The following is a 21,895-nucleotide window of genomic DNA, read 5'->3' as shown; positions in this document are numbered from 1 at the left end:
GCTGGAGGGAGGCCCACCGCTTTGGAATTGGAGAGGAGCATCACTTTACAGTTTTAAATTGTTTTACAAATGTACGCTTTTGCATCTTTGCTTCTAAGCATGGGCTTCTGTAACATCAATGCAAGGGTCTTGGGCAGCACCCCACTGCCCCCGTTGCTCCCGGGGGGACACAGAGCCCCTCTCAGTGACCGGCTTTATGACACCTCTCATAAATTTGCTGCAATCGTGGGCATGGGCCACCTTCGCGTGCTGTGGCAGTGCTGACTCTCCAAGACTTCTCGGCCCTGGGGGACGGGAGTCTTCCTTCTACATCCATAGCGCTGGGGAGATGGCACAAATGACAGAGAAGCTCACGTGCTCCACAGAGACAGAAAAGACGGGAGAAAGGAGAGAGAACGAGAGGTGGGGTCAGAGGGCAGGCAGGGTCCCATGAGCCCGGTGCGGGGTGGGGAGGCCTTGGATTTTATTCTAAGCGTATGGGAAGCCATGGCTGGAGGGTGGGAGGAGGGGGCGACATGGCTGCATTTGTGCTTTTCAAAGAGCACCTCGGCTGCTGTGTGGAGAAGCGGCTGTTGTGGGCCAGAGTGGTACTGGGAGACCTGGTAGGGACCTCTGCTTCCAGCCAGGCGTGGGGGATGGTGGTGGGTCCAGGCTGGCAGTGGTGATGGGAGCAGAGGAGGGACAGCTCAGCGGCCCCAAGTGTGCCCCTGACTGCTCGAAGACCACACCGGGTGTCAGCCGCGCCCTCACCGTCTATGCCTCAGGCTCGGCACTTTAGAAGGCACAATGACATACATTCCCAGGGGACGGTCAGGGATGCACGTGTGGTTCTCTCGAGTTGGCTGAGGCCCCCGGTTTATGGTTCTTGTTCTTGATCCTAACTGGGCCCTTGTGGGCGCATGCTTTCTGTACTTTGCTTTTGGCCTGGTGCAGCCAGTCCCTCTGGCCTGGCCCGGCCTCAGAGACCGCTGGCTGACTTAGACGGTATTTTTAATCCTCCCCTTGACTGTGGCTTGGAGACAGCTTCCGAAAGTTCAGGTAAAATGAGGCATGGGGATTTCTTACATACACCCAGAATGCGTGCCCACCACGCATGCTCTGTCTCTAATCTCCCCACCAACCCCACAATGCCGTGATTCTTCTCCCCGTTAAAGAGGACAAACAAGGACACAGAGTTGGAGTAATTAGTCCCAGATCCCACAATTAGCAAATGACAGAGTTGGGATTTGAACCCGGAGCCCATGCCCTCCACCTGCACCCACTTCCTTTGCCCCTTGTCCCTCCTCGATGGAGCGGGCTCAGTGCATTTTTGTGACACCTGGACAGAAGCGCCACTGCAGGCTCTATGCCTCCCTAGTGTGGAGGGCTGTGTACGAGCTTCGGTGTCCAGCAGCCTGGGGCCAGCTCCTAGTGGCTCCACCATCCGGATGTGGAGCCTGGGCAAGTGAGCCCAGCTGTCCCACTTCTGTCCTACATGGGAATTACACCCGCCTGTCACCTGGGACCCGGGCAACATATGGCCAGCCAGCCAGTGGCTTTTAGCAGGAACTTCACAAGTGCTAATACTCTTCCTTTCCTTCTCCAGAAAGGGGCAGGGCTGTGCAGTAGAGGTGGAAACCCTGCTGGAATGTTCCCCCTGGGACCCTGAACCTGAGAAAGCCCACCTGCCCTCTGAGCTCACCTATGATGCTTCACTGGAGGGCCCTGCGAGATAATTGGGTCCCACTCTCTTATTTCTCATTTTCCAGATGAGCAAACTGAGGCCAGGAGGGGGAAGACTTGCCTAGGGTCACACGGCAGGTCAGACCCCTTTCCTGGCCTGCCCCTCACCCCAGCCCACCCTGAAGCCCTAGCACTACGTCCGTGGGCTGGGAGAACCCCTAGAGCTGGTCCAAGTATCTGGAAGACCTCAGAGCAAAGGAGGGGACCCCAGCACAGAAGGCTCTTGGTTTTGGGGGATAGCAGTGCCCTTCCACAGCCCCCACCCCGACCCACGCTCTCTGTGTTCTGTCCCGTTTCTCTCGGCAGGTATATCCGCACCATGTACCTGGGGATTCAGAGCCAGCGGCGGAAGGAACACCAGCGACGCTTCTACTGGGCTATGATGTACGAATATGCAGACGTCAACATGTTGCGCCTCCTCGAGACCTTCCTGGAGAGCGCCCCCCAACTGGTGCTACAGCTCTACATAATGATCCAGAAGAACAGCGCCGAGACGCTGCCCTGTGAGTGCCCCACCCCCGGAGGCTGGGGGACCGACATTCCCGTGGGCTGGGACAGGACCCTGCCCGCCCCCCATCTGGGGACCACCTGGTGGCTGCCTCCTGCACGCTCAGCGCCCAACACACACTATGGGCGTCGCCCATCCTGACCCTGAGTCCTCAGGACCCCAGGCCCCGAGCAATGCTGACCCAGCCCACGGCAAGAGTGCACAAGTGGTGCAGACATTCCCGTACACCCGTGTGCGAGCTGCTCCACCCGCGGAAGACCGCTATGTTCACGTGAGCAGAGCAGAGCCGGGGTCTCACTGTCCCTGGGAGCAGCAGAGCCAGGGCCCTGGGTCTCCCACTTGGAGAGGACAGCCCTTTTTCTTTGACACTGGCCTGAGCCAAGGTGTTCACACATGTACAGGACAGGGGAGATGGCTCAGAGATGGCACATGACAAAAGGACTGAATCGTGTCAGGCGGCAGCAGTGGTGTTCGGCATTTTTAAGCTGTGATGCTCCTGCATCCCAGCAGAGTTTATGTCGAAGCCCCTTTATGAAACAGGCTCAAGTAGCTCTGTCTAGTTAGATGGGGGAGAGGAGGTCCAGAACCCCGCACCCCCCACCCACTGGTCCCCCCTGCCCGCTCCTGGCCCCTGTCGCCCCAGATGGTCTCCGAGGAGCCCCAGAAGCCCCCAGCCCAGTCCGGACAGCACTGGTCTCTACAGCAGCAGGAAGTCTCCAGGCACCGCCTGGCTGCCCGAGAAGCCCTTCTGAGGTTCCCTTCGCTGGTCAAGGCAGGCTCACACCAGGTCGCCGATGGTAGCCCAGCTGGCACGAGCCATGGTCGTATCTCAGAGCACATTTCAGAGGACTGGAGCTCCAGCAGGGGAGAAGGTCCAGGATGAGGAGGGGCTGGAGGTTGCAACACATCGGGGAGACTGGGGACATTTAGTCGGGGAAAGACATGGTAGAGGTGAATCCCAGAATTTGAAAGGCTGCCAGGGGGAAGAGTGATCGTCCCAAAAGGTGGAGAGAACTACAGGGAGACTGTTATTGGTTCAACGCGTAAGAAACATTTCAAACAGCAGGAGCTATCCAGTGATGGAAAGACTGTCTCATGAAGTAATGAGTTTCCCATCACCAGGAGTATTCAAGCAGAGATGTTGCTGAAGGGACTCAGACCAGAGGTCCCTGACTCCAGAGGGTGTGAGCATGTACGATCTGGGGTAGCAAGGCAGCTGGGGGAGAGGGGTCTGCTCTCCATGCCCCGTCTCTCCCTGGCCAGTGGGGTCTCCTGGCCTCCTGGGTTCTCACCTCTAGGTTCATATGTGACAGGCACCCTTCCTGCTCACTGGAGCCTCAGCACCCGGCCTGCCCTTGGACCCCACAGGCTGCAGCTCCCCAGCCCAGGGCAACGTGCTCCAGGGGGCAGATTTGCTGGGGCTGGGGTGGGGCTCCTTTCTCTCCCAACCCAGTGCTCCTTTTCCCAACTCTGTTGCTGTCTGAGACCCCCGTCTAAACTGCCCTTTGCTGTGTCAGTTTCAAATCCACTTCCTCCCCACCCCCACCTGCCCGCCCCCTGCCCCGTGTCACCAGGGCAGCCAAGTTATCCTTCTTCTTCCAACTTGTGGCCACATCCTGGCCCTGAAAATAGACAAACAGGGCAGGTGGCAGGATGATGCGGGAGTGAGATCCTCATAGGACATTCGTCCCAGACCAGGGTCCTGGCCACCACTTACACCCTGCTGTGATTTTGGATATTGCCCTTCACCTTTTCACGGCCCCCTTTCCTCTTTGGACTAACAGGGGAAATGACAATAATGCCTAATTTTTAGGGGGCATGCAATGTTATAATGCATGTGGAGCACTTTGTAAACTGTTGAGCTCTGCAGGCACCTAAGGGGGTGTGTTTATCACTTCCAGGGCTCGGTGGTGAGAGGCGTGGGCAAGGTGCTGGGGAGATTTTCTGCCTTTGGCTCTGTGGGTCGTCCTGTCCCAGCCTCCTTGCTGGGCCTGCCCTTTCTGTGAGAGCTTCTCAGATTGTAAACACGGAGGGGCTGGAAGTGAATTCCCTGCAGAGGACACTCCACGGGCAGCAGATATTGCTTCCTAGTGGCCTCCTGACATGGGCGCCCAGGGCTCCAAAGTCAGTGAAGGCCGGGCGGCTGCCATGGAGGCACCTGGGGGGAGGAGCAGGGAGGACGAGGGTCAGGCCAGGCCACTCTGGGGCTTTCGCCCGGGGAAGCTGCCCCCGGCTCTTCCTCCCACATGCGCCTCTTTTTGTGCCGGTCGCTCACAGTGGGGTGAGCACTGCCCCACGTTTGTTTGGAGTGTGGGATTACTGTTTCTCAAAATAGGCTTTCGTGGTTGAATACGTTTGGGAACTGCTGGGCGGAGCAAAGGTCGGTGGCAACCTTCGCCGCTGGTTGTGCATCTTGAAGACATGGGTGGGGTCTGCTGCATCGCTGAGCGCAGACTGCAGGAGGCTTGGCGTTTTCCTCTTACTTAACTTCTAGAATGTCTGCTCATCGCCGGACTATTTTGTTATAATAATAGATGCCTCCCTCTCTCTTTCCATAAAAAGCTGCAGGAAATGTATGCACTTTAAAGAAAATTAGTTTAAATATTAGAAATTGGAGGAGTGGGGAGAAAGTCTGTGACCTGGGAGGGACCTGTGGGGGACGTGGGATCTCCCAACCGTCGGAGAGCTTGGAGTATGGCCGCGTGGAAAGAGTGGTGTTCCGCCTCACTACCTGAGAGCTGTTTGACCCTTGGGGAGTTACTGACCTTTCTGTTCCTCGGTTTTCTCATTTCTGAAATGGGGATAATATTGGTACACACTCCGGATGGTCATTCTAAGCATTTAATAACATGACCTCTGTCAAGTGCCTCCTACATCTTCTGGCCACTTGGTTGGTGGTGGTGGTAGACTTGCCACTTTATGCACTTTCTGAATTCCACTACAAGTTTTCTAGTGAGATCCATGGCTGTTTGGCCTTGCTTTGGTGGGCCTTTGATGACCCCTATCCACTTTACACCATTCATGCTCATAGATGGTTGGAAACACCGCTACTGCTGTAACAGGGGAGTTCTTCATTGGTCCTGCCCAGTGCCAACCTCTCCCACATTTGTCACCTCTCCCGTCTCTCCACCTTCTACTCCTCACTTACTGCTGGGTTAACAGTGCAATATTCAGCCTGCAAGATGGATTTGTATCCAATTTTCCCGTAAATCCAGACTCAAGTGAAAATATAACAATAATAGTCATCATCATCATCATCATAATATATATATTACGCTAGAGCCATTTGGGCATTTCAGCAGGATCTTCCTTAAATCTGATGTCTTGAAAGTTTTAATAAAGATAAAAATAAAGCTATAAAGGGAGCATATTATCTGACATGCCATTTACACCAGCAGTGAGTGTTGTGTCTGCTGACAGCTTCGCCGGTATTCTGGATTGTGATGTGGTGTGGAAAGCAGTCCGGTGTCACGAGAAAAGCCAGACAGAGCTGCGTGTGCGTTCCAGCTATGCTGTTTACTGGCTTTATGACAGGGGCAAGTTAATTTCCTACCTGGAAATTAACCATTAACTCACAACCACCAATCATAACTACCTTTCCTGAAGTTCTAGTGAGCTGCACACACACCGGCACAGCACCTTGTCTGGCCTATTATGGGCACTTGATACAGTCTGCCATTCAACAAAGATGCACTAAGTCATGTGCCATACTACGTGCCGAAGACAGACATAGTTGTGTCTCCTATCTCTCTGGGGAGACAGAACAGAAACAATTAGACAGCCAACATGTTGTGATAAGTGCTTTGAAGCAAACAAACATGGTGCTGAGATGACAGATATATGGGGCGGGGGGTGGAGAGAGCCTGCTTTGGGGTGGGGGCGGTCAGAGGAAGTCTCTGCAGAGAGCTGACATTTAGGCTGAGTATAAACAATGAGAAGCCACCAACTATTAGAAGAGCAGAAACAACCTTCCTGGCAGAGGGAACAGCATATACAAAGGCCCTGAGGTACGAAAAGCCTGGCTTGTTCCAGAAAGTGAAAGGACCCAGCATGGCTGGGGCTCGGCAGTAGGGGGAAGGAGAGTGATGTGAGAGGGGGATGGAGAGGAAGGCAGCAGCCCCACCAGGCAGTGCTTGCTGGGCCCCATGAGGAGCTTGGATTTATACCAAGTGCAGTGGGAAGCGTTATGGAGGAAAGCTAAACAATCAGATTTGCCTTTTTTTGTGTGTGAGGAAGGTCAGCCCTGAGCTAACATCCATGCTAATCCTCCTCTTTTTGCTGAGGAAGACCGGCTCTGAGCCAACATCTATTGCCAATCCTCCTCCTTTTTTTCCCCCCAAAGCCCCAGTAGATAGTTGTGTGTCATAGCTGCACATCCTTCTAGTTGCTGTATGTGGGACGCGGCCTCAGCATGGCCGGAGAAGCGGCGCGTCGGGGCGCGCCCGGAATCTGAACCCGGGCCACCAGTAGCAGAGCGTGCTCACTTAACCGCTAAGCCACGGGGCTGGCCCCCAGATTTGCTTTTAAAGCAGATTTCCTTTCCTGCTGTGCAGGTTGGAGGGCAAGAGCTGAGCGAAGAATAGCAGTTAGAGGCTGCTGTGGAGGGCAGGTGTGAGATTCCGGGGTTGGAGGTGTTGGGAAGTGATGCTGAGTGCACAGATCTGAGGGCTGTCCTGGAGAGCGAATCGACATGACTTCGTAGGACGGGTGTAGGCTGTGATAGAAGGGAGCGGTGGTGGTTTCCAACTGGGTATGTCAAGATGGAGGAGCATCTCTGGGGCTGGGTTTGGGGGCATGGATCAAGAGTCAGTAGCTCTATCTTCCTTACTTTTGGGGTTTCCTGATGCTTCCACATGGACATTGGCAGAGGATGGAGTAGCCACTTGCTATACCCACATAGCGCCGGAGTCTGCATTTTTGGTTAAGCCCACACTGAGGAGTTATCCTATTTATAGGGCTCTGATGACCACTTTCCCCTGGCATTCCCCACCACCATTTGTCAGGCACCTGCTGTGGGCCAGACGCTGTGTTGGGAATGGTTTTACAAAGACACCTACCCTTCAGGAGTTTGTGGTCTGGTGCAGTGCATTTTAAATTTTGTGATAAATATGTGTGCAGAGGAAGAAGTAACTGTTTCTGGAGACATGATGGAGGAGGTAACATTTGATATGGGTCTTGATGGATGAATAGGAGCTCGCCTGAAAGAGAAAGTTAGTAGGCATTTCTGGGCAGTGGAACCGCCAGTGCCAAGAGATGGAGGCCTGAGAGAGCATGGAGCGGCAGGTCGTGAGTGGTTCTGGGTCCTGGAGCAAAGCGGGTATTGCAGTGAGTGTGGGGCATGGTGCTGGTGCTGATGACACTCACAGTGCTAGTTAAGACTTTTGGGGGGCCCAACTGTGTACCAGAGACTAGTTTAAGAGGTTTACATGGATGAACCCATTCAAGTCCCATAGAAGCCCTATGAGTAGATACTTTTTATGATTGTCATTTTATAGATGATGCAACTGAGATCCAGAGAGGTAAGTAATATGCACGAGGTGGCCACGAGGCTGGTAAATGATGGAGCTGGATCCTCACCTAGGCAGTCCGGCTCCATTGCCTGTGCGCTTAGCAGGGATGCTGTGGCTGAGTCTCAAAGAGACAGACTTGTGTGCATCTGCAGGAAGCCGTCACTGACATGGGGAGGGAGCCAAGGTTGACACGCGCCACGGACCCGCCAGCTCCAGCAGGCGTGTGTGTGCATGCGTGTGTGCGTGCGTGCGTGTGTGTGTGTGTACCCCACATGCAATTATACTGACCAGGTCTGAAGACGGTGCTTCTGTTTCTTGCCCCTGGAACCTCTGCCCAGGGCTTGGCTTTTTGACAATGTTCTCAGTCTTTGAGAGCATCTTGTGTGAGCCACCTCTGCTGAGCACTGAGGGAGAAGCCTTGTTGTCTTAACATCGAGCTAAGCTTAGCCTGACCAGGAGGTGAGGGAACGGGCCTGAGACCCAGGACTCTCCCAGCTCCCCAGGACGCCTGTTAGTGAGAAGGACACACACAGCTCATGTCCCTTTGACTGGCCTTTCTTTGGGGGTAGTTTTTTTTCTGTTTCCAGAGACTAACAGTTTCTCCAGACACGAGTGGGTGGCCTACTTAATTAGTGAGAGATTTGGTATGAAAACCTGGTGCTTCACATTTCCAGTACGGCGCACGTCCCTTCAGTCTTCTTAGATCCCTCTGGGACCCTCAGAGAAAACCCCGGGCATCCCCAGATGTCCCCTGAGCTGTTGTGTGCCCCTCGATCCTCTAATTCAGCTAGGGGGCAAGACTGGAAGTCCTTGGATGGGGTCAGAACTTGAGACCATCACAGGGCTTGGGCTGAGGCTGGAACTTGAAGGTAGAGCCACCTCTGACGCCAGAACAGGGTCAGCTGGCACGGTGCAGACCAGCCCTGCTCAGGGAGCCCACATCGGGGACAAGCTTCTCCCTAGGACGGGGGGTTCTCTCAGAGAGGCTCAAAAGCAGACTTGACTTATTCCCATAAATGGTGCTCCACTGTGCCACACTGAACAGATGACCGGGACCCTGTGAGTAGAGGTGGGGCAGCTGCTGGGAGAGGATACCCAGAAAGGCACCTTTGGTTGGTGTCAAGAAACTTTAACCTCACAATTTCCAAAGGGATTCCAACCTCACAGTTGCAAAGGGATTTAGAACAACAGCATCTTTAGAACTGGAATGGTTAGTGTAAGCCGTCTAGCCCGCTCTCCTTGTTTAACACATGGGAAACTGAAGCATAGAGAGTTGAGTTGCCCAAGGTGACACAGCAAGGAAAGCTCTCAGAAAAGCCTCCTCTTTCCTGCCACACTGGGCCTGCAGTCGAGATGGTAGCATGGCTTCTATAGGATGTGGTTCAAACACCAAGGCTTACCCAGATAGTCCCCACTCCCCACATAACCATCAATAGCCACGGATATCTAGTACCAAATTTATGTGAAAACAAGTATCTTTATGAGACAAGGAAGTATGAGAAAATATTAAACCCTGCCTTTAAACATCGGTTTTCTTTTAAACAAATGATGAGTTCTAAGTTCCCATTAGGGCTCTTTCTTTCTGTCTCTCTGGCATTAATTAACCTCTCTAATAGTTTTCTTCTTTCTTAGCTCCACTTGCTGGCTCCTTTTGCATCAAAAGCCCTTCCACTGACTTGGACTTTAGTTTCACATTTGCTTCTTTTCTAGCAAGAGCTGACTGACAACATCCGAGCGCTTCAGAAAGGCAAGTGTCCCTTGGCGTTTCTCTGCTCCTGTCAAGCTGAACTGTCTGTGCCTTTCTCTTCAGCTGCCAGCCCCAAGAGCAAGTCGTCCTTTCCCTAGTGAGGATGAAATGCAGCCCCCAGGAAGCATCAGCTCCTCCGTCTGTCTCCCTGATCAGGTTTCCCTTCTGTGTGAATTGAGAAGCTTCCTGGTTCTGGTTCTCAGGTGAGGGGAAGGCCTAGGGGTCTGCTTCTCAGCTGTTGGACTGGTTGAACAGCCCTCCCCTCCTTCCTCCCCCCACGATGAAAGACTTCCTTGTTTCTCCTCTTGGGAGATTTCTTTTTTCTTATGTGGGCTTGAGATAGGCGGGAAGCTAGATATGAGCTGGGAGCAAGGTCACTCCACCAGGTGCAACCTCCTAATTACCGGCCAGCGGCTCTTCTGACGTGCGGCATACACCCCCCCCCCCACCCCGCCCCGACCGCCTCATTATACCCTCGTTTGCATTGTGGTTTTGACCCCCACCTCCACCGCCAGAGGGATCACCGCCATGACAGTTCCGGAGATGCCTACGTAAGGAAAAAATCTCCCCCTCCCGATGTGAGGGTGGAGACAATGTGCCATTGGCATACGTTCCAAGACCCTCACCCACCCCCGGACCCACATTCCAAAACCACTGACCACAACTTTGGTGCAGTTGCTCCTTCGAGCCTGCCCGCCCCTCCCCTTGGGGGTGTACTTTCGCTTTGCTAATAAATCTTCCTCTGTTAAAACTTCTGCTGTGTGTCCACTCTCAAATTCTTTTGTGTCTGAGACCAAGAACCTGGGACCCCACCGCACCGATCTGACCCGTGCTGTTAACAGTCTCTTTGCAGTGCTGCTTATATGGACATTAGCTGTCAATCTCTAAGTGTGGGACACAAAAGTTGATTACTTGATCATATCATATTTTGGTTAAAATTAGGTGAAGCTGCCGCCCAGAAAGTGATGGTGATCTGGTGGTCTGTCCCGAAGGTGATGGATCTATGCTCTACACCAGAGATGTATATTTCCCGCTCTGTTTCCTCATTACCAAGAAGTAAAGTTTGTTATTAAAACAGCCAGTCCACTGCATCAAACAACATTAGGTAATGCATCACCTTGTCCAGAGTTATAGGGAGTTCTGTGCCCCCCATCCCTGACCATCGTCAGCCACTGCCTGATCTGACCCTGGTGAATCAGAGCCCTTCTCTGTAATTCACGCCAGGCTGAGCTGGAGTTGCCCATCTCCGAGATACGCGGGGGATTCAGACCAAATTGGTACAAAGATCTTCCAGCCTTTGATCTCAACTTCCAGGCTGCTCATCACATGTCTGTGTCTTAGCTGGAGCAGATAAATAAAGGAAAGGGTATTCAATTCCCTGTTCATCCCCTTCTCCTGGCTGTCTGCATCATAACCGAAATGAGAGATACACGAAGACATGACTGCCTTCTCTGGCCAGAACACAGACTTGGCCCCACTGTTTCCCCCGAGGATGGCCTCTCTCCAGCTCTGTTTCCTTTGCTTCTTTGAGGAGCCAGCCCTCCCTCTCTCCCATCAGATATCTGCTTGGCGTCTATACACGGGGGCCCCTGACCAGCCAACTCCAGCTCACTGTGCCTCTTCAGCTACAGTGGCTGCTTGTTAAACAGAACATTAAAACCCTGCACTTTCGGGAAAACCCTGGACTTTCGGGGGCCGGCCCGGTAGCATGGTAGTTAAGTTCATGCGCTCCACTTCGGTGGCCCAGGGTTCGCAGGTTCTGATCCCCGGCGTGGACCTACACACTGCTAATCAAGCCATGCTATTGCAGGCGTCCCACATATAAAGTAGAGGAAGATGGGCACAGATGTTAGCCCAGGGCCAGTCTTCCTCAGCAAAAAGAGGAGGATTGGCAACAGATGTTAGCACAGGGCTAATCTTCCTCACCAAAAAAAAAAAAAAAAAACCCCAAAAAAACCTTGCACTTTCAAACACAATTTGCAAGGATTTTAAAGAGAGACCTAAATCCTTTCAGTGCATCAATCTAGCTCAATCCAGCTTCTGGCGGAGGTTGCCCCTAACAACTGGCAAGAGAAAAAGAGAGGCAGAAGTCTTTTTTTTTTTTTTTCCCAGTTGTGTTAAGAACACTTAACATGAGATTTACCCTCTTAAATTTTTAAGTGCAAAAGAAAATGTAGTATGTACATATGAGGGAGAGTTCTTAAAGCAGCAGAAAAAACATGAGAAAGGCAAACTAAACAGATTTTGTTACAGTGAACACACATGAAATAGCAATTGGCCACCTGGAGATGTTTGTGCAAGATATGCTGGAACAAAGAGGGCCATCGAGGCATGAGCCCACACAGACTGACCAGTGCAAGATGGCGGGGAAGGCTCTGAGGGCTGCGAGTTCAGGAGCCTGAGCAGTACCTGTGATTGGGCCATTTATTCATGTATTCAGTAACAATTTATGAAGCACCAACCGCGCACCAAGCATGGTTCCAGGAGCTGGGGGTGGATATAGCAATAAACAAGACGGATAGGAAGCCCTGCCCCCATGGAGCTTACATTTCTTGTAGAGAGAAGCCGACAATGAACAAAACAAATATTTTATTTTATCTATGAGAAAATGATAAGTGCTAAGGAAAACAGTAAAGGGGCGAAGAGAGATGGGAGGGGGAGCAGAGCCTTGTGCAGCTTTCAATAGGGCGACCAGGAAAGATTTCCTGAGAAGGTGACCTTGGAACAAAGATGTGAAGATGCGAGGGAGCCAGCCCTGCAGATTCCTGGAGGCGAGTGTGCCAGGAAGAGGGAACAGCCAAGGGCAAAGCCTCGAGCCTCCAGTGTGTGAGCAGCAAAGAGGCTGAGGTGAGTGGGAGTAATCCCAGCCGGTTCCATGGGCCGCTTCTGTAGCTCAGCCCTGCCTGGGGGTCTTGCCAGCAGAGCCGCTCTTCTTCTTTTTAAAAAAATATTTAAACAGTTTTATTGAGATCCAATTTACATAATGTATAATTCACCCATTTTAGTGTATTCGCAGAGTTGTTACCATCACCATGATCAGTCTTGGAACATCTTCATTGCCCCACAAAGACCCCTTGCCCCTCATAAAGCTGCTCCCATGTGAGATCTGCCCCTACTTTCCTACGCAGGGAACGGCCGGCTGAAGGAGCACTTGGTTGTGAGTGCACTGTGCTAGAGGGACGCCAGGGACACTGGGCAAATCTCTCGAATCTCGTCTTCTCTGGGCCTGGGCAACATGAGTGAGGGCAGGAGGGGCTCCCGAAGCCCCTGTCAGCCCTGGCAGGCTATGACCGTAAGGAAGAGAAAAGTGGGGGAATCGCAGCGAAATGCGGGCTCTAGCAATCTTTCATTATTAGGCTAGACATTCACATCAGAGACAATCACGAACTCCAGGCCTCATGGGGACTTCTAGCTCCAGGAAAGACTGCAATTAAATGATCTTTAAAACGTCTTTTCTATTCCTTAAGATTTCCAAGGAAAGAAAGCCTGCGTACAAGTTGCACGAATGATGTCTTCCTGCGTCACACTTCTCTCACCACTGGGGAGGGGGTGGCATAGCAAAGAAGGAAACCGGGGTGAATCCTTGTAAGCTGTTCCACTTCCAGTGGGATTATGGGTGAACCATCCTTTCTGAGCCTAAACTTTTTCATCAGTAAAACTTAGGCCCAAGGAGCCAGCCCAGTGGCGTAGTGGTTAAGTTCACGCACTCTGCTTTGGCGGCCCAGGGTTCAAGGGTTTGGATCCCGGGCGCACACCAACGCACAGCATGTCAAGCCATGCTGTGGCGGCGTCCTGTATAAAATAGAGGAAGATGGGCAGGGATGTGAGCCCAGGGCCAGTCTTCCTCGGCAAAAAGAGTAGGCTTGGCAACAGATGTTAGCTCAGGGCTAAATTTCCTCACAAAAAAAACAAAATTAGCCCAAGGACCCATTTAATTCTGGACCCAATTGGAGGTGTTAGGTAGGTCAGAACATTAAGAGAAGTTCTAGAGTTCCGACGTTCACTCCAGGGCCAACCTGAGGTGAGGTTGGGGTCTCACGCTGACCAGAGGGGAGCTGAGCCCTATATTAATTCCAGACCTTCTCGTGTGTTCACACCATGCACCCCAGGCTGCCAGACCCTGGAGTTCAGGAGCCTGTCAGCTGTAAAATTCGCCCACTTGTGACAACATAGGACCCATCACCACCTCCTGCTGTTACGGGAGCCCCATCACTGCCTTCACCCCTCACCCTTTACCAGTAATGAACCAGCACTCTGAGTCCTTCTCTGCTTGTCCCTTGGTAGCCTCCTGAGACTATCACCTTTAAGAAAAGGTGCGGCCTCCTGTTTTGCATTGTAGAAAGTTCCCAGTGTGGACCACAGGGGCCTGGTTTCACACACCTGCCCTGCACTTAGAAGCCGCATCTTCTCTGACAAGACTGTTAACCTCTATGAGCCTCAGGGTTCTTATTTATAAACCACAGTGAGTACCTCCTGCCTCAGAGGGGTTTAATCAGGAGGAGGTGAAATACAGTTGTTCTTGGCATAAAGGAGGCCTCTAACAATGGTGGCTAGTCATTTTACTGTCAACCAGCGAAGGCGCACATTGCTGCCATCCTCAGCAAGGCTCTGATTGGGTAAAGTCATTTTACCTGGCAGGCTTTTCTCATCCAGGCCACTCGGTGCTGAGAATTCAGGCTGAGGGGCAGGGGCCACTCCTGAGTCAGCCCCCACACAGGCAGGCGCCAACCTCACCTGCTCAGCAGTCCTGCCTCCTCCTGCCACACTGCTCAACTGAGCTACCATGGAGCTAAACAGTGGTCTGAGGGCCAGCGGTGTCCCTTGCGCCCAGGACCCGAGCTTCTTCCACGGTTCTATCCAGAAGCACAGCTAGTATGGTTGGGCGGCCAGTAGAGCTGGTGAGGCCAGAACCATCCACAGTGAGGACAGTGGTTCTGGTTAATCAAGGGCTGTCACCCTCAGGGCCTCAGTGGCCCCAGGTGAAGGAACTCAAGTCCATTTGGGCTGGCAGAATTTCAAGGGCTTTGACGGCCACATTGTATCCCACACTAAGGGAGACAGCACCAACCTTGACTCCCAGCCTTCTAGAAAGATTTTCTGAGCTTCTAAATGACTCTAACATTCCGAGTCCTCTCCCACACAACGCCTGCACCCCCCTCCACCATCACGGTTTCTGAAGGGTCAGGGGACAGGACGAGGAGGCAGCAGGGACATTTGTCTTTGCCTCGAGAGGTTTGATCTCATCCTGAAATATTCCCAACAGGCCAGCAACAGCGCTCTTGACATCCCGTGGCAAAGCTCAAAAAACTTGAAATCCTGGATTTTATAAACCAAAACAGAGGAAAACCAAAGCTAGGAAGCTGAGCTGACCAGGCTCAGAGCCGTTCCACCTCCAGGCAGAAGTTTTCTGCTCCCTCTGACTTGGCGCTAATTCGTTCTGATATCAGAAATATTAAAACTTAATAAAAGCTACCGCACGTGAAGCATTTTACAATTTCCAAAGCACTTGTACATCTGTCATTCTCTTTCACCCGAACCCCAGCTCCAGGAAGAAGGCCTTGTTGTCATCCCTTTTGAACACCGAGGCTCCTCATTGTTCAAGTGACTTGCTCGGTGACCCAGCTAGCAAATGGGTGGGCCACAACTTGAACCCCTTTCCACCTAACCACTAGATGCCCTCTTCCAGGGCTGCAAGGGCTATTCCTCTTGGCTAATCAGGCCAAGAGAGAGCCCTAGTTCTGGCCCAGCACAGCGCCAAGGGGGGCCAGGTTAGAAGACACAGCAACAGCAGCAAGGCGGATTCTGGGATGGCCAGTCTCATGCCTCCATCCAGCCATTGCTCTTGCTTTTCCCCACTCCCCACCCTTCGGTCCATGATGTAGGAGGGGGTGGTGCCCCCTGCCCAGTTGCCCCAAGCCCTTCTTCTCCCAGGATTTCTTCTGTGCCGGTCAGAGCATGTGGTGATCTATCAGGCAGGTGCTGAGCCAGTTGGCTGAAGGAGCAGTCTGACAGAGGGGAAGTGACAGGAGAAACTGTGGGGATGCCAGCTGTGGGGGCATTAACTTGCTGTTAACTTGCTGGTGATCTCTACTCATCATCTAACCTCTCTGAGCCTTGCTTTCTCCTTTATAGGATGGGAATAATCATATCTGCCCCACTCTACTCAGAGAGGTTGTATGGGGCCCTGTGAGATTGGAGGCAAGTTACACTTGGGGGTCGGGGTAAGGGTTACATAGGCTTACTATGGGTCTAGGTGAGGGAATGACCTTGGATTATTTTTTAAATAAGATTAAATTACATCATTCAATCTACATCATTTGCAGAATCTTGGAATCCCAGCAGGCCCCTCCTTTCCCCCCACCTACACACTTAGAATCACAGGGCCTGCAAGGTGAGACTGAGCTGGGAGATGCTCCTGCCCCTGGCCACAGGCCTGCTCCTCTCGTGGTAGTGCACAGTTTCATGAGGGAATCATTTAACTTAGGCTTTGTCGAAATGAAATATTATTTGTAAGTCTGACTGTCACTGATAATGCATTACACAGACTCACTTAAACACGTCTGCATTGAGCTCCCGCCATATGCCAGGCTCTGTGCTAGCCGCTGAGAGTACAGAGATGAACAAGGCAGATGGGCTCTCTCTGCCCTCAAGGGGCCTACATTTTAGTGGAGACAGGCAATAACAAGTAAACATACGAATATGTATAATACCATTTCAAATATAATTGAGTATATATATATATACAGAGAGAGAGAAAATATAGCATGTAGGCACATCTTTGGTGCCATAGAATATTGTTTGTGTGTGTATATAGTCAATATGTACAAATACACTGTATATTTTCTTTCTATATATACATACACTATATATAGATATATAAATATATACTGTAGTATGTCTGTATTAAAGGTATATGCCTATATGTTTTACGTTCATAATTCACTGAATATTCCAACTGCACATTTTTACCCATGGTTCACAAACAATAAACTAAAGGCTGGTCTGTTCACACCAGAATCCATGTCCTTTCCAGGCACTCATGGCCTCTGTTAAAATGAGTCACTCGGGAGCATCAGGGCATTGAGTCTGGTTGGCTGTTTGCTTCTCAATGAGAATGGATTTACTGGAACTTTACAGTGACGGCAGATGGCCTTCTTCACAGTATGGTCCAGGCCAACTGGGATCCAGACATCTGCAAGTCTTGTGCTACGCCAGCTGAGTGGCTGACATTTGTTCTAGAATCTCTAAAGTTTGCCTTTATCCAGCTGGCTGTGAAGATGATATTTTGATAGCTCTGACAGCATCTTAAAAAGAAAAGACAAGTGAAGCAGGGGGCTGGATTTAGCTTTCCTCCTGCTGGGTCCTTTAAATACCAGTATTTGACCTTGAAGCTCCTTAAGGGGAGGGCTGGTACCTTCTTGTGGTCCACCACAGGGAGGAGCACCAGGGTCCATCAGGAGGCAGAGAGAGTGAGGGGAACATGTGGGTGAGAGCCTTTACTGTGGTTTCCATGGGAAGGAACAGGCAAGCAGGTTTATGATCGGCTAGTCCAAATAATTTCAGCAGGCTCTGGGGCCTGGGGGCTGTCCCTAGTAGTCTGGTATCTGGCCCTGGGGTGTTTAGGGCAGGTGGATAATGGCCCTGAGTGTCAGAGCCCAGTAAAGGAGGTGGTTGGGGTATGGGCTCAGGATTGGTTGGTTTGCATACGAAAGGCACCAGTAACTTGTCATTTCTAAGAATTCTCTAACCCTGGGAGGGGCAGTCCCTACAGGGTCCACAAGGCCCCAGATGTCAAAGCATTAGGATAAAAGGACATGCTTAATGCAGTAACCTTAGACAAATCCTTCTACCCCTCTGAGCCTTGGCTTCCTCTTCTGTAAAATGGGACACCAATCGACATTTCATGGGATTATTGTCAGGATTAAATGAAATAACATGTGCACAGTGTCTGGCATAAAGCCCGATACTTTGGAACCATTCAATAAATGTTAGTACCTCTTCATCTCTGTCTTCTGCCCTCAAGGTTTTCTTCCTAAAGGACAAAGGCATAAAGGGAGGCTCCCAGGGAAGCCCTCTTTCCCACATTCCGGGATAATGGTGGGAGGTTGTGACAGCTGGTGGCGTCACAGGCCCCTTTCCCTACGGGCCCACTTGGGAATTGGAGGATAGCTGTGGACTCTTTCATGAGAAAAATGCCCACACAGTTTTGCATGTAGTTTCAGAAGGACCAGACCAAATCACTGCCGTGCCCTTGGGGAGCTCGTATGCATCAGGGGACAAATGGACTCAAAAAAAAGGAACAAGTAAGAGATAAAGTATATCCAGGTGGTGGGAAATGCTGAGGTGGGAGGAGGCACTGGGGGTGCCGTATTCAGTGTGGTGGTCAAGATGGCCCGGCCGAGAACTGGTCTCTGAGTAAAGGTCTCAGTGAGGTGACATTGGGATATCTACGGGGAAGGGCATTTCAGGCAGAGGGAAGAGCAAGTGTATATGCCCTGAGGTGGGAGCGTGCCTGGAGCACCTCTGGGGCAGAGGGGATGTGAGGAGCTGGCGTGAGGTGACCTCCAACAGGGCAAAGGGCTGCCTCCTGTAGGGCCTTGAATGAAAGCCTTGATGTCATGAAAGGAGCTTAGCTCTGAGCCCATTGGAGAAGGGAACTACTGAAGGGCATAAGCAGGGAATTGACAGGACACATCTGTAACTCCAAGGCCATATCATGCGGGGCCCTGAAGGCCCTTATTAGGATCCTGGCATTAACAGTGAGCAAAATGGCCTATCGGTCAGGATAGGCTGGCCATGCTGTGGTTTAGAATACCTGAACAATTTCAGCGGCTTAAGCCAACTGTGATTCATGTTTTGCTTGTTGCATATCTATCACAGGTCACTGGTGGGGCAGCCTCTTCTTGGAGCAAGGGAGAGGATGCCCTTCTGCCTGAAAGTTACACACTTACTTCTGCTCATGGTTCACTGGCCAGAGCAAGTCACAGGCCACCCCTGAGTTCAACAGGGCAGGAATTCACATCCTCCTGAGGGAAAGGCATTGAAAATCAGTGACCATTGACAGTCTGCCATGCCTGGGAGACCATGTGGAAGGACATACTTTAGCTTAGTCTCTTTGGCTGTATTGTGAATAGACTGTTGGGACAAGGGTGGATGTGGGGAAACCAGTTAGGAAGCCATTCCAATAATTGGAGAAAGAGTGATGGAATAGAGGTTTGCCACCTCCACACTTACTGGGACACTCAGGGCCTTCCAGGGGGGGATTTTGACTTCGTCAGGGCTCATAGAGGTGATCGGAGGGCTGACACATGGATAACCAAATTGATAAGAAGTCGAAGTACAAATCTGAATGCTAATTCATTAATTTCTGGGTGTGGATGGGGAGATATACCTTTCCCAGTGATTAAAAAAGAATCTGAGTTTAGGAATTAGACAGGTCTGTGTTCAAATCCTGGTTCTGTGATTTCTTAATTACTTGATATGGAAAAGTTACTTAGCCTGTGAGCCTTAATCTCTGTATCTTAAAATCAGCCCACTACCTCAGATCTGTTTGTAGGGAAGAATAATGGACTTAATGTATGTCAAGTGCCTCGCACAGAGTCTGGGCCAAGGTGGCTGTTCAACAGAAGGGAGGTATGATTGTTACTGAAAACTTATTAGAGATTAGCAGATGACGTGATAAGCCTGGATTCAGAGCCCATAAAGAGATATTTCCTATAAACCATGGTAAGACAATGCTCTACAGCAGAGATTCCACTGTAGTGGCCAGATTTGAATTCTGTCCCCCTTGGACCAGCTCCCTGATGTTAAAGAGATTTTTTTTCTTCAGCCAGGGCATGGTATAATTTCTCAGATGCCCTTGCTTACTCCGTGGGCAACCTTGGCCAGGTTGCTTCACGTCGTTGAGTCTGGCTCATGGACGGCATCGTGAGGCTTGTTTCCTTCCCCCTCGTTGCCCAGATAGGAAAGTACTATCACTCCCTGGCTGTGTCTCCTAGGTGGAGATGAGGACAGGAGACAGGCGATGATGCTTAGAGAACCATGCACACAGCTGCCTGATCTTTTTCTGGGAGCATTTCTGAGAAGACACTGGGCTTTTTAAAAATGTAGGAAGATGGGGGAAGTTTGATGGGTGGAAAGGGAAGAATTACCCATTTAAAGGGAACTTGATGTGGGGAAAACACACAATGGGAATTTGAAGAGCAGATGGTGGAGGTCCCCCAAATGTTAGCTTCAGTGGTAGGGAGGAAGGAGGTAAGGGTTGAAAGAGATAGATATTCACCTTGACATGCAGATAGACAAACAGCTAGTTGAGCGTGTTTCTTGGTTTTGGGAATCTCTAGGGAGCCAGCCCACTGGGGTACAATGCCATACAAATTAGGGGAGTATGCAGTGTCAGAACATGGCTGTGGCCACATCCAAGTCTCTTAACTTTGGGTTCGGTTTCCTCATCTGTGAAATGGGGATAATAGCCCATCAGAGAAAGGATGCCATAACTAGGGGATAGCTAATGGTCAAGTGTGAAGAAGGACAGAGTGGATCCAAATGCCAAACATCACACAGAGTCAGGAGGAGAGGCATGGAACCAGTCTTCCGAATGTCGCACTTACGAATTGGTTGACAACCCAATGAGACCTCTCCATTGAGGTTGAGAGGTCAGAGTAAATAGGAGGTGGGAGAGTTAAGGGAGCAAGGAGATTACACTCTAGAAAGTTGGAGGAGAGGAGACAAAGAGAGGTGGGGTCTCACTGGCAGAGGATGCAGCGTCCAAGGAGCTACTCCTTGTACAATGGTGGCAACATGACCATGGTTATGTGCTGATGGGAACGAGTCAGGGGAGAGGAAGCTGGGAGTCTGTGCACTGTCTGTAGGCTGACTCTTCCTACCCCTGCTCCACCCGCTTCCCTCCAATCCCTCTTCCTTAAGCGTTTTTCCAACATGTGATTCGGTGGTGGGATGGAACACTTTGTAGCAGAGGGCAGAGGGGGGCAGCTGGGCATGCACGTCCCACTCCACAGAACAAAGTCCTGCAGTTGACCTCATCCACTCTCTCCCAGAAACAGTCTCGTGGCCATCTGAGAAACTCCTGTGGCTTCTCAGAGCACTCCTTGCACCCACCTGCTGTGTTCTCCCTGTGAGACGCTCTAGCATTCTGGTTTCTCCTTCAAGTTTCCTTTCTGGTGACATATCAAGGCTCCCATATGCTGGCCCCTCTGTCAGCTCTGCCTTGGTCCATCCTGAGTCATGGGCCTGCTTCTTCTTGCCAGATCTCAGCCTCCCTACCCGATAGCCGGGCCCTCCGGCTGCCCCTGATCCCTTCCACTGCATCACACCCTCCCTCCTCATTCTTCTGCCTCATCTGCCCCCGCCCTCTGATTTTAGAGTCCTGTCCTTCCTGAGACACCTGTCACTATGCCTGTCACATGATGGGACATCCACACTCACATTTTTTGCTTTGTTCCTTAACTGGCAACAGTTCAACTGGTAGTGACCCTCGGGTATTTCACTGACACCACCAAGTTGGGCCTTCCCTGATGACTACCCTCCTTGGTAAGGGGCATCCAACTGCAGATCACAGCCTCTCATGCTCTATTCCATTGGTCATAAGGTGTGGCCATTCTATTTCTGGAAGGCTTAGACCGCAGGTCCGGTGATCAGAGCCTGAAGGCCCCTCTCCCAAGCCTTTCTCAGGGGAGTGTCCCCCCAGGAGGCTCCGGCTTAGTGACTTCCCAGCTGTCTGGGCTGGACTCTGGTCAGCTCAGTGGGCCAGCTGCAAGCCCCGCCTCCTGGTCTGCATCAGGAAAATTGAGTAAGCTGTGAAGGTCACTGCCAGAACTTGTCACAGCTGAACGTGACATGTTTAACAATTTCCAGTCTGACCTTTGGAATGCAGAAAGTGATCGAGCTGTGAGAGCAAATCATAAACACTCCCAGGTCCGAATGAGAGTTTCACTGGGGGCCACGAGGCTGCTTCCACAGCTGGTTCCCCTGGGCTCGGGTCTTGGCCAGGATAATGCATTGACTTCTGGGTTGACCTTAGGCAAGACAGAAATCTTCCAAATAAGCCACTGCAGAGAGGGAAAACCCTGCTCTTCCTCTCTGCCTAAAGAAATACACTGCGGCCCTTGAAGATTAATCACTTAACAGAGGGAAAGTGATCTCAGTTAATTCTATTGGAGTCACCTCTTTCTTTGTGGCTTGAATGTTACTCTCCTGAGAAAGGTGGAGTAGAATTCAAATTTGGTTTTTAGCTCCGTAATCGGGGGCCTCTCTCAAATACCCACGGCTACTACACTTCCTGTCCACTCTTGGCAAAAGATTCAAATCCTTTGCACTCAGACTTTCTTTCCTCTCCCGTCATCCAGCCCTACTAAGGCCACGTCTGGCGGGTCCATTAGTACAGTGGTT

At 51.4% G+C, this 21,895-nt stretch overlaps 1 protein-coding gene across 1 annotated transcript in view; it reads left to right on the top strand.

Moving 5' to 3' along the window:
- XKR6 (XK related 6) overlaps nt 1–21,895 on the top strand; it is a 316,982-nt gene that overhangs the window by 288,079 nt on the left and 7,008 nt on the right. The window contains exon 2 of the mRNA XM_004433517.2: nt 2,029–2,225. Coding sequence (XP_004433574.1) covers nt 2,029–2,225 — 197 coding nt within the window. The remainder of the gene's footprint in view (nt 1–2,028; nt 2,226–21,895) is intronic.

The sequence above is a fragment of the Ceratotherium simum genome, chromosome 12, assembly GCF_057802395.1.
Source record: "Ceratotherium simum simum isolate JZ-2026a chromosome 12, ASM5780239v1, whole genome shotgun sequence".
In the NCBI taxonomy this organism is placed as follows: Eukaryota; Metazoa; Chordata; class Mammalia; order Perissodactyla; family Rhinocerotidae; genus Ceratotherium; species Ceratotherium simum.
The sequence above is the reverse complement of the archived record's forward strand: the minus strand, read 5'-3'. Positions and strand labels throughout refer to the sequence as shown.